The sequence below is a fragment of the Mastomys coucha genome, unplaced genomic scaffold, assembly GCF_008632895.1.
Source record: "Mastomys coucha isolate ucsf_1 unplaced genomic scaffold, UCSF_Mcou_1 pScaffold15, whole genome shotgun sequence".
Classification (NCBI taxonomy): domain Eukaryota; kingdom Metazoa; phylum Chordata; class Mammalia; order Rodentia; family Muridae; genus Mastomys; species Mastomys coucha.
In genome coordinates, this window is record NW_022196897.1 from 111,243,884 (window position 1) to 111,256,634 (window position 12,751).

At 43.7% G+C, this 12,751-nt stretch overlaps 1 protein-coding gene across 1 annotated transcript in view; it reads right to left on the minus strand.

Annotated features, from left to right (window-relative positions):
• Positions 1-12,751, minus strand: part of Shc4 (SHC adaptor protein 4) — a 95,153-nt gene that overhangs the window by 16,382 nt on the left and 66,020 nt on the right. The window contains exons 7-10 of the mRNA XM_031371753.1: positions 10,319-10,439; positions 8,229-8,397; positions 5,349-5,409; positions 1,519-1,692 (exon numbers count right to left, since the gene is read on the minus strand). Of these exons, the coding sequence (XP_031227613.1) occupies positions 1,519-1,692; positions 5,349-5,409; positions 8,229-8,397; positions 10,319-10,439 (525 nt within the window). The remainder of the gene's footprint in view (positions 1-1,518; positions 1,693-5,348; positions 5,410-8,228; positions 8,398-10,318; positions 10,440-12,751) is intronic.

The following is a 12,751-nucleotide window of genomic DNA, read 5'->3' on the forward strand; positions in this document are numbered from 1 at the left end:
GGAAGCTGAGGGGATTATGTGAGCAATGCCTCTAAACAGGACAGACATAATGCCCATTGATCCTCATGCAAAGAAGCAATTTCAGGTTTATCAGCTGGCTTTGAGAGCCCTCCCTTGATCAAAAACACACATCGGAGACTCAGAAGCATCAGAAGTGAATTCAGTGTTGGAAGAATTATTTAAAAATCATGTGCTACAGGGTACCTAATGGAGGAGCTAGAGAAAGGATTGAAGGAGCTGAATGGGTTTGCAACCCCAGAGGAAGAACAACAATATCAACCAACCAGACCCCAGACCCGCCCCCCAGAACTCCCAGGGACTAAACCACCAACCAAAGAGTACACATGGAGGGACCCATGGCTCCAGCTGCATATGTAGCAGAGGATGGCCTTCTCGGGCATCAATGGGAGGGGAGACCCTGGTCCCTCAAAGGCTTGATGCTCCAGTGTAGGGGAATGCCAGGGTGGGGTGGTGGGAGTGGGTGGGTAGATGGGTGGAGGACACCTTCATAGAAGCAGGGGGAGGGGGAAACGGGGGAGGGGGTTTTGGGGGGACCGGGAAAGGGGATAGCATTTGAAGTTAAATAAAGAAAATATCCAATAAATAAAAAATTAAATTTAATTTAATTTAAAAACCCCATGTGCTAAATCATTAAAATATATCACATGTCCACAAAGATCTAATTCATTATTCACTAACGGTTAACAGTTAAGAGGTGAAGAAGCTAACAGGTAAAGCCTGCAAGCTTCTCATCCGAGTAGAACAGTCAGACACGCAGGGTGGATAGGGAGCTCACTCCTGCACTTTGGCCTGAATGCCCTTGTATTTATTCATGTATATGAACACACAAAAATGAACAAATAAGTGTAATACTCCCCAAATAAAACAAGTTAGAAAGAAAGAAAAGAAGAAAGGAAGGAAGAGAGCAAAGAAAGAAAAAGAAGGAAAGGAAGAAAGAAAGGAAGGAAGGAAGGAAGGAAGGAAGGAAGGAAGGAATGACAGAAGGAAAGAAAGAAAGGAAGAGAGAAAGAAGGATAGAAAGAAAGAAATCAGTGTAACTCCCCAAAGATGAAGCCAAGGAAATAGTTTTTAAGTGACAGACAGTGCCTGTCCATAGTGGTCTCCTAAAAGACATGTTGAAGTCTTAGTCACCTGTCTAATTTGGTAAAGAGGCCTCTTAAATATAATCACATTAAGAATCTTGCACAACCACCTCATCTCACTTAAAATGCAGTGACTTGTCCAGCCGTCAGAGGTAGAGGGTGTACAGCTACTGGAGTGCCTGTAAGTCAAGCATTGTTGACAGTCACCAATTAGTCACAGAAACAAGGACAGGAGCACTAGGCAGACTGCTCAGGGCATCGAAAGGATTCAGTGCTGCCAACACTTGGCTTGGTCACTCAACCTTCATAACTGGTAGAATTGGGAACTGTTCACAGACACAACGTGCACAGTGATTGGTAGTGGCTTGTTGCCACAGAACCAGGAAATGAATACAGGTAGTGGGAAGGCACTTACTTTCAAGGTGCCATGGGCTCCCTTGTGCCAGAGTTGAGCTTTGATTTCCAGCATAGCTGTGAGTACTCTGAAGAGCCTGTGTGTTGACATAGCAGGGGTCATCAAAGAGATCCACTCGCCAGAAGTGCCTCAGTGATGGAGCATCACTCTGCATCCCTCTCTCGTGGGAAATACCTGCAGTGGTTAGCAGTGAGCAGGCCATTATATGTGTGCCATGTAAATCATAGCCAAGCTGAAGAGTGACAGGAAGCTGTGTGTCACGCATACCCACCCCAAACAAGGACTGAACACTGATATTTAGGTCTTCGAGGAAAAACCACCCTCTCCCTGGCTTCTGTCCCCTCTCTGCGGTATTCCTTTTGTCAGCTGTGTCACTGACAATAACAGACAGGAGAGGTATGCAGGAAGACCTGGAAGAAAAGGCCAGTGAAACCAAGGACCAGTGGAGCAAACAGTGGCAGCTGGGGTGCTAGACAGTCCAGGGGAAAGGAGGTATATCATATGAATATGAACTCTGTCACTAACCCCCTTTCAAGGACTTGACACTTAATACAAAGTCTTACTTCCTTTGCACTAAATTAACTTAGAAGTAAATGAATGAATGAACTGAAAGCAATACAGTTCTGTGACGGCTACCCCTGGCTGTCAACTTGAGTACAACTGGAATGAACTATAATTCAGAAATGGAGGGCACACCTATGATCCAGATCTTGAAGACACAGGCTTTTGATCCCAGATCTTGACATGGGATGACACATGATTTTGATCTGGATCTTGAGGCATAATGGCCATGAAAAGCTTAGGCCCAGGCAAGGTAGTACACACCTTTAATCCCAGGAGACAGAAGCAAGCAGAACTCCGAGTTCAAGGCCAGCCTCGGACAGAGCAAGTTCCAAGTAGAGAAAAGCTTAGGTCCAGGCATGGTGGTATATGCCTTTAATCGGGGCCATAGCTTCTACTGGAGGCCTACATAAGGTCAAGGGAAAGAGGAATGCTTCATTCCTCTTTGTCTGCTTGTACTTACTTGCCAGCACATCTGTTGGAACCTACCTCTTCAGGATTCCAGCTTATACAGAAGACCAGATGAAACACCTAGCCTCGTGGGACTAAGCAACTGCTAGATGGTTGGACTTCCCACTCACAGCTGCCCACTGTTGGGTTAGTTGGACTGCAGATTGTAAATCATTTCAATATTTCCCCTTAATCTACAGAGATATTCCATGGGTTCTGTGACTCTAGAGAAACGTGATTAACACAAGCTCCAAAGGATACAAAGTCTGGCTCTCTTCTCCTCTTCTTGACAAGCTCAGCCTTGCACCACTTATCGCTGGTGTTTAACTGTATCTAGTGGAATGGCCTCTACCTTCATGTTAGTTTCCTCCTTCATGTTAGTTTCCTGCTTTCATTTAGCCTGTTCTTTCCCACACCATCTCAGGCTACACACACTGGCCAAATGCTCTTTTAAACCTGAAAACCCAGTCACATTTCTCAAAGATTTCAAAACTTTCTAGTTACTTCTCTGCAAAACTTCTCTGTCAACCCGGCTCTACTGCCACAGTCTCTGCCGGAGGTTGCATGGCCTTCTGCAGTATGATTGCCACCTAAACCTCAGGCATCAGTTCAAATCTCTCTTTGCTCAAGACTAGAGGGTTCTCTGCTTTCCCGGAGGCTTGTACTTATGCTTTGAAGGCCATTCCGTGGGAGCAATTAATCCTCCCATCCTTCTTCCTTGCTTAAGATCTAGGCTGCACATTTCCACAAAAGCAAGGGTACCATCCGCCTTGCTCACAGCTGCAAAGCGTCACGTATCTGGCATATGACTGTTACTGGATGCATGGGTATTAGCACAATCTTTCACAATCTGATAGCATGAAGGACTCCACATCATCCAAATGGCTGTGTCGTAAGGATGCCAGGATGAATTTTTTTTTGGCATCTCTAAATGAGCACCTTAGTAAACTTCAGCTGTATGTGCACCAGGATCATCATGAAGTTGATGCTGTGGCTCTTGACTGCCTTACTATAAAACAACACTCCCCCTTCTGTCACTCAGTCATACATCCCCTTAAATGTGTGAACACTTTGCATGTAAGAAATCCCAAAGGAGAGTCCAGTCTCTCCAGATGGAAGGGTTGCCAGGGCGCTGTATTTGTGCATTTTGTGACATGTGACTGCTTGCTTAGTTGAATGGAGTTATGGGCTAGGGAACCTGCTTTACATTTTTGCAAAGAAAAAAAAAATGACTAACAGATCACTGCAAGGCAGCTGCAGCCTGGACGATACTTCCTAAGCAGCATCATGAACTGAGAGTCAGTAATGACCTAATCCAATGAGACCTCTTCCCATACTCAGCACTAGCCTCTGAATGTAGATGTACATCAACTTTTATAATAAATGCTGAGTGAGGCCTCAAGAGATATCACCGAGGGAGCTGCTGAATAAACGCAGGCTGTGTGAAAGACAGAACAAGTCGGCACAGCATGGGAGAACACGCTACCAGTATCACAGAGAGGTCCAGACAGGATAAGCTCATACCAGGCCCATCCCAGATGCTAGGAACCCCCAGGAGGAGGACAGGAAGGAGTCTCAGTGCCAAGAGAGCATGATTTCAGAGGCATTTCCTCTTAGCCTTAATTTCATTTTCAGCCATATAACTAAGAATTAATTTAGAGTTTTACACTTGGTCTCAGCCTAAAGACTGAGAAGTAACTTAGGATTTTAATGGACTGTAAAAAATTTCTGCAATTCTTGGTATTCTGTATTACTAAAATATGAGATAAAATTCTAATAAAATTAACTTGGAACTTTTGACATGTTCCCTAAACACACACAAAAAATTTTTTCATAAAAACCTTTTTTGAGACACAGTTTCACTATGTAGCCCTGGCTGGCTCAAAACTCACTGCATAGCCCAGACTGGCCTTGAACTCAAAGCTCTCTGCCTCTGGAGTGCTGGGATTTAAGGCAAGTGCCACTGTGGAATTTTAATTTCTATCAAAAAAAAAAGGAACTATGCTTTTAGGAAGTTAAAATGCTGTCCACGCTCATAGATCTTTTCATGCAGTATATAGAATGGCAAAAATCAGAGATAAACTACAAGCAGAAGACCTTCATGTTTCCCTATTGTATAAAAATAAAATAGTACGCTACAGTGGCAGAAATAGATAGGAAAGGTGACAAATGAGGGATCGCTGAGTCCCTCAAAGTGGTTCCCCAATTCCTTCTCCACTAACCCTGCAGGACTTACCTTCCTAAATAAATAAATAAATAAATAAATAATAGTCCTGACAAGTGGGAAGAATGAAGCCACTAGCTGGCAGCATAATAGACATATTTTTAACATGACACTTGAGGCCTTGCTTTTGCACTTGAGGCCTTGTGTTCATCTGCTCCATGGCGTGAGCACACACAGGGATGAGCACAGAGCTCCCAGGCAAGGCAGATGCTAGGAGTTATTGGTGCAGTCAGTTATCTCTCCTGATTCCTTTACCAAACTAGAACACAGGTTATGTCCTAACCAGAGTGGAATCAGCACCAGTTTCTATACTAATTCATTGCCTAGTCTTTGGAACGGGACTTCCAAGCATCTCATTCCTGTGAGAGTTTTCATGATGTCAAAGCAATGCAGAACCACCTTGGAGATCACATGAGAGCAAGGGAGAAGCGTGGGGCTGTTGAACCCTACACAATAGCATTGTGGCTTCCCTGAGAAGCATGCAGCATAATGGCTGGGTGTTTGGTTCCATGTCTGCCCCTTAAGAGCAGGTTGCCTACACAGTTGTATGGCTTAGAAGGAGTTGGGGTGGCAGCTGGGGATGCATCGTACCTACCTATTGGCCTGCTCCGTCCCATACAGTTCTTATACACACCGCTGCATGTGGAGTTCCCAGGCTGTACAAACGACAGATTGCAGGATGTTTATCAAGAGGACACATTCATAAAGAAAATGATAGCTTTTGGGAAAATAGAGCAGGTAACTTCACTTGGTGACACAGGAGATGTCTGACAGGTTGGAAACAGAATCTGGGTGGGGAAGAATAGTACTCAATGGCCACTGTTTTGGAGTTAGTTGTAAACGTGGATCTGAAGGTTGGGGTTGTGGAAAGAACTGCCCACGTCCTATGTCTTGAGAGTCTCTTCCTCTGCTGCAGAAGTCATATTCCAGCATTCACAGTGTCAGCTAGAAAGTGATGCTTAATTACTTTGTGTATGTATTTGTGGATGTGTTTGTGAGTGTATGTTTACATAAGTATGGATGCCAGAGGTTAATACTAGGTGTCATTCTTCAGTGGCCATCCACCTGCTTTTTTGGGTTTCAGTCACTCATTGAAACCAGGGGCTCTCTGAGATAGGCCAGGCTGGCTGACCAGGGAACTCTAGTTGGCTGTCTCTTACCCACTCTGCAGTACTGGGAAAAAGCCCACGCCATCTCACCTGACTGTGCTTTGAATGTGGGTCCAGAGGATTAAGCTCAGAGCCTCAAGCTTGCACAAGCAAACACATCACAAACTGAGCTAAACTAACTGCTACCTGCTTTGGAGATGACAGACTAGAACCCTGCTCTGCTCGACTCATTTGTTATTCTTGAAAACCTCAGCCAATCAGAGGGCTTCAGTTACCCCCACCTTTGCACACACTTTCTCCAGTAGTGGAATGAAGATGTGCCGATCGATGCCTTGGAGAAGAAAGACTTATCTGGGCCTGGAGAGATGATGGATCGATGTGTAAAGCACTTGCTGAGCAAGCGTGAAGGTCAGAGTTCGGATCCTCAGAGTCCTGGCAAAGCCCTATGCGGTAGAACTCTGTAATCCCAGTGCGTGGGTGGGTGAACTGGGAGGCAGGGGCGGGTAAATGCCCACAAGCTCCCAGCTAGCCAGAGAGAGAAAGAGAGAGAGAGAGAGAGAGAGAGAGAGAGAGAGAGAGAGAGAGAGAGAGAGAGGCACTGCTCCAACAAGGACTCACCTTCAGATTGTCCTTTGACCTCTACGTGCACACTGAAGCATGTGCACACACATACACACTACAAACATCTTTAAAAATTAAAATACATGAATAGCTTTATCTGACAATATGGAAGATAGTTTGAGGGCCTGAAATCAGTGGCAGGTAAGTGGCTTTCAGAATCATTTAGGCAAGTAGAACCAGAACTTGGATAAAGTCTGAGTGGATAAAAAGGATACTCACATGGTAGAAGGCTAGATATTGGGCATAAATAGACATGGGCTCCAAAATGTAAGAAAAGGCAAGATGAGTGAAAGAGGCGAGTAGCAGGATATACATGATTAAATAGATAAGGAAATTGATCGGGAGGTGGTAATCTCACAGGGCAGAGAAAGGTGGATCTCAGGGAGTCCAAGCCAGGGCTACACAGTGAGACTCAGTGCAATGCAATTTGGTATTAGAGCTTAGGAAACACAGAGGGTTGAAGTAGAAAAACTAGAGGACCTATGTATCCTTGGGCTAGAGACAAGACCTAAGCCTAAGGAGCCACTGAAAATACTCATACCAGGGCAAGGTAGGGCTGGGGTCTCCAGGAGGAAATAGAAGAAAATATGAAAGAAAAGGAAAGACTCAACTCACTTTTCAAAGGATCAGAAATAGGTGGAACTGTGGCTCGGGGGATAGACAGCTTTCCAGACAAGCCTGAGAACTGTGGTTCAGATTCTTAGCACCTATATAAATGCCAGATAGCTCCCAACAATCCCAGAACGCAGGAAGCAGCAAGAGAGAGTCCCTCAAGCAAGCTGGGTGCTTAACTAGGTGAACAGGCAAAAGACCTTGCCTAAGTAAATACAGAGAAAAATGATGGACATCAACCTCTGACCTCCTCACACACAAATACACACACACACACACACACACACACACACACACACAACCATACACAAATATGCAAAAAAATTCAAGATGGATAATGACATTCCATGTGACAAAACAAACGTAATGACTTAAATGTTATACATGCAAGTGTAGACTGTGGGATTCTACATGTGAGTGTTCACTGTAGGATTCTTTCAATATACTAAAAATGCTGAGATAGAGGGACCTGAGCAGAAATGAAAGGTTCAGGAAGGGACCACCAACATGAAATAATGTTTGGAAGCCAACAGAAGAGGACTCATCCAATAGGTGCCAGCTCTAAAGATGGAGGAAGATTACTAAAGGGAGAATCCATTTAACAAGGAAGTCCCCAGTGGCCTACATAAAAGTCTACATCGGGTTGCCAAGCAGAGTTAGGGTCTTAAAGAGTGTGTGAGAGAGCCAGGATAAAGACAACAGTCCTTAGAAGTGGGAACGGAAAAGGGTGAGGTGCTTGCTGTTGGTGGGTTGTGGCAGCCAAAAGCTTATCCATGGGCAGAAGAGAAAGAACCAATGGGGTTATTCTGAACAAGGCCATAGGGCTGGCAGGAGAGGAGGGTCAGAGCACAGGGGAGGATTACACTCAGACACAGTGACTCAGCAAGAGCCCAGGAAGACTGGGGCGGGTGGGAGGGTAAAGATGACAGCGGTGCATTGGGTGGTTTTAGTTTTCCCAGTGAAGACGGTGTGATGTCATCTAGAAAGCCTGGATAGGGTAGTGGGAATAAAAATGATCCTGTGTAGACTGTGACTTACCCCCTTTCGAAGAAGATGGCATGTTCACATTTGAAAATCCTCAAATCTCTACTGAATCACACCTCTGGTACCAGTAACGATAAAACAATACTTACCAAATAGCACAACTTTTCACATCGGATAGGGCAGTAAGCCATTTGGTCTGTAGCTGGAACCTGGATCCGCACGTCTGAAATGCCACCTTCAGGTGGCTGCTTCCCCGGGATGGAGTTGTAATAGTCATGGTCTCTGTCTTCAGAGGCTGCATCAACAAGGACCTCCTCCCTGTAAAGGGAAAAGAGAAGCTCCAAGAGGCTGTGTGGGAATCCAAAGGCTGTAGGGGATACGAAGAAATCAGAGCCAAGCGAATCATCCCGAAAAACTGCAATTGTATTTTAAGTTTACAGCTGTGCTTAAGCCATGTAAACATCTGGACCGCTGCACTAAAGTGTTTAGAAGTCTGTGGACAATACCGATGGAGACAGCCAGCGAGGACCGTCAAGGGTGAGGCTTTTGCAGTCCTCTCCAGTTAGTGGTAGCAACAATGTCAGTCAACAGTGGCTCACCTGAATGAAAGGCTTGTTTACCTCAACATCATAAAGGCGCAAAGCCTTCTTCAGTACCTCAGGCTCCCTTCAGTGGCTTCATTTGGAAAAGTTTTGGCCAAAGAAAATTTAGAAATTGTTCTTTGGACAGAGAGCCTGGCCTAGTTTATTAAACTAAGATGAAAAATCCATTTAAAACAGAGAGCTGTAGCCAGCTATCTTGTCTGCACAAATCTAGACAAGTATGGTATTCATAAAGAACTATTAGAGTCACATGTGGTAAGTGGCAGAATTCTATAAACATGCAATTGTTTTAAAAATTGAAATGGTAAAAAAAAAAAAAGAAGAAGAAGGAGAAAGCAATAAACTGGCTTTTCTTCCAAATTGGAATTAAAATTTCTATAAAAAAAAAGAATAAGTCAAACCAAATCTCTTTATGATTTTGCATGCACGTGGAGGGCAGGGGGCGGTGTGATTGAGAGGAGGCGTTCATGTGCCCCTGTGTGTGTGTGTGTGCCCTTACACACATCTGGAGGTCAGAGGACAACTTTGGGGAGTCAGTTCTTGCCCTCCTTCTTGTTTTGAGGATGCAGCTCTTATTTCTGCTTCTTCACTATGGAATCCAGGCTAGCTCCTGTCCCTTCCTCCCATCTCACCGTAGGAGTTCTGGGATCACAAATGCAGGCCACCACACTGTGTTTTTACTTGGATTCCTGTCCTCAGGTCATCAGGATTGAGTTCTGAGCACTTTTGCCCACTGAGCCATCTTTCCGAAACCAAATTAAGTCTTTTTAAAATGAGCTAACTTTATTAACCCACATGACTGCATGATCCTGAGTAAAAGCTGTCGCCAAGGCTTCTGGTATCCCTTTTCTGTGTTGCCCTGGATGATCTACCTCATAAAGAGGGGTCTCCAAACCCAGTGCTCATTGATATACAAAATGATAATGTGGGGAAGGGTACACTTAAAAATAAATACCCAAGGATTTAATTTCTTGAACATGAACTTGGCAGCAGCTGGTGGCCTGAAAGCATCAGCTTTCACAGCCTCAGACAGAAACACCAGCTTTTTGGCTCACATCTGCTCCACTCCAAAGGCTGCAGCCACTTATAAGGCCTACCAGCAGCTAACAGATTCCTGCAGAGATTGTTGATTCTTACCGTTTTACTCTTCCATTTTGGTTTAGTTTTTACTAATATGCAGAGATCCAGGGTTAAAGAAAATCTGAGAAACTTGTTAACATTTATTATTTCATAACTCTATGTAATTCATAGTGTGTAACATTGGAGAAATGGGGTTGAATCCTTCCCACATTTAGTATCAGAACAACATCTCGATAAACATGAGTGGAAGAAAAGTAAGTCACTCTCTAATTTTTGGTTTTATTGTTGAAACTGTTACTTTTAGGGACATATATTCATCTCATTAGTGAGCTTAAAAAATGTTGTTTGGTGTTTTGTTTTTACACAAGGTTTCACCAAGTAGCCTTGACTGACCTGGAACTTGCGGTCTAGACCAGGCTGGCCTTGGACTCAAAGAGAGCCTCTGCCTCCCAAGTGCTAGGAACAAGGTATGCATCATACATCCTGCTGCTATCATGGTAACGCTTTAAGTGTTCAGAAAGACAGAAAATTAAATAATTATGGAACTCTTGACTGACCTTTCCCAAGTATTCAAGGAAGGATTTTTCAAGTACTGTTTGAACCGGAGTTCAAAGGCTTGCCCTATGGTGCTTATGACATCTTGGGCCATTCCACTGCGACACTCCAGTATGTGGCACGCTGTGAGAAGACACATTAAAAATATAGTGTTATGAGAACATTATACAAAAGCAAAATAGTTCCAAAACATGAGTCAATAGTTGTGTTTTAAAAAAATCAAACTTGCCAGGCAGTGGTGGCACACACTTTTAATCCCAGCACTTTGGAGGCAGAGGCAGGGGGATTTCTGAGTTCGAGGCCAGCCTGGTCTACAGAGTGAGTTCCAGGACAGCCAGGGCTACACAGAGAAACCCTGTCTCAAAAAAACAAAAGCAAAAAAAAAAAAAATCAAACTTGTCCCATCTCTAAAGTAGCATAACCAGATTTCATATTTCATATGAATCAAGGAGAAAATATTCAAAATCGATATACCTAAAAACTTAGAAATTTTGAGCTGGGTGTGGTTGTGTATACCTTTGATACCAGTGCTCAGGAGGCAGAGGCAGGTGGATCTTCAGTTCTGGGTCAGCCTAGTCTACAGAGTGAGTTTCAAGACAGCCAGGTTACCCAGAGAAACACCGTTTCAAAAAAGTGGTATCAAGGCAGATATTTAGGGCTCACACTTTAGATTGTCTTAATTTTTTTTTAAAGGTTTATTTATTTTATTATATGTAAGTACACTGTAGCCGTCTTCAGACACTCCAGAAGAGGGCATCAGATCTCATTATGGATGGTTTCAAGCCACCATGTGGTTGCTGGGATTTGAACTCAGGACCTTCGGAAGAGCAGTCTGCGCTCTTACCCGCTGAGCCATCTCGCTAGCCCCCGTCTTAATTTTTTTTTTTGCAATCATTTATAAGTATGTGTGTGTGTGTCTGTGTGTGTGTGTCTGTGTGTGTCTGTGTGTGTGCTCAAATGTAGGTCAGAGGACAACTTGATAGAATAGTTCACTCCTTCTACCATGTGAGTCCCTGGGATCAAACTCAGGCTTGGTAGCAAGTATCCCTACCCACTGAGCCACCACTCTGGGCCTGTAAGACATGTTCTTCAGATGGAGCGAGATAAGTTGTATCACATTATACAGAGAGGTCATTATAGTTGAGGTTTTCTTATTTGTTCATTTCTAATCTCATATATATATGTATATATATATATACATATATATGGCTCAATTAAAAACAAAATCAAAATGAGAATGATTGCAAAATAGAACCAAAACTGCTGTAATTTTTTCCCTCTGAGTTAAAAACCAGAAAAAAGTAAAAAGAGAAACAGGGGCACCTGACTCTCTCCATGAACATGGAAGGCTGCCCTAGGCTCGTGCCACGCTCCACCTCCCCTTAGGAAACACCCCTATTTTGACAGCGCTGCTCTTTGAACGCTTTTACTTTGATCACATGATCCCAGGGAAGCAGCATAGGAACCTGCCATGAATCACATCCAAAGTGCCAGAATTCCTGGTCAGGAGCTAGCCTACCTGCTGCTAACAGGCAAAGGGGAAAAGACGGATACATAAGGAGTCTCAGTTCATCCACAGCAGCCTGAGCTCTGCTGTCCACATCTGGAATCACTGCACACACTGGCTTCTTTCCCAAGCTCACAGTCCTACCTGTGAGCATCAGTAAGAACCATAGGAATCTTAGCAGTGTCCTCCACTAGGGTTCCTAACGGTAATATTACACAAAGGAATGAATATTACTCTTAGCGGGTAGAAGGCCTTTTAAAGAGTTTTGTTTCTTTAAGTTCCTGAGAGGGTGAGTCCATGGCCATCATAGCTAGGAAGGTGGCAGCAGGCAGGCAGGCATGGCAATGACACAGTTAGTGTAGAGCTTACATCTTGATCCACAAGCATTATGAGGCAGAGAGAGCTCACAATCCGATCTGTAATGAGATCGGATGCCCTCTTCTGGTGTGTCTGAAGACAGCTACATATAATAAATAAATAAATCTTTAAATTAAAAAAAAAAAAAGAAAGAAAGAAAGAAAGAAAGAAAGAAAGAAAGAAAGAAAAGAAAAAGAAAGAAAGGTCAATGGCTCATATCATCCACCAGATGGTGCTGTGAGACACAAATGGAGTACATGCCTCCAGACGTGTCAGACTCCAAGAACAGTAAATTTACAGACCGTGTACTTTATAAGTTAGTTTTACAATTCTTTCAATATTCAGCCCATGTCTTTCTTATACATAAGTAGTCTGGGTAAACCAGACTAAGTTCAGATACAGTATGAGAACCTCCTTAGCCTGCCTGCCGCAGCATTGGAGAGCTGAGGACAGCATGAACTTCCTCACAACACCTACAAGAGAAGCCTGGACTTCACACTAACATTTTTTTTTTATTTCTTTATTTATATGCGAATTTCTCCATTCCCAGTTTCCCCTCCAAAAAACAAAA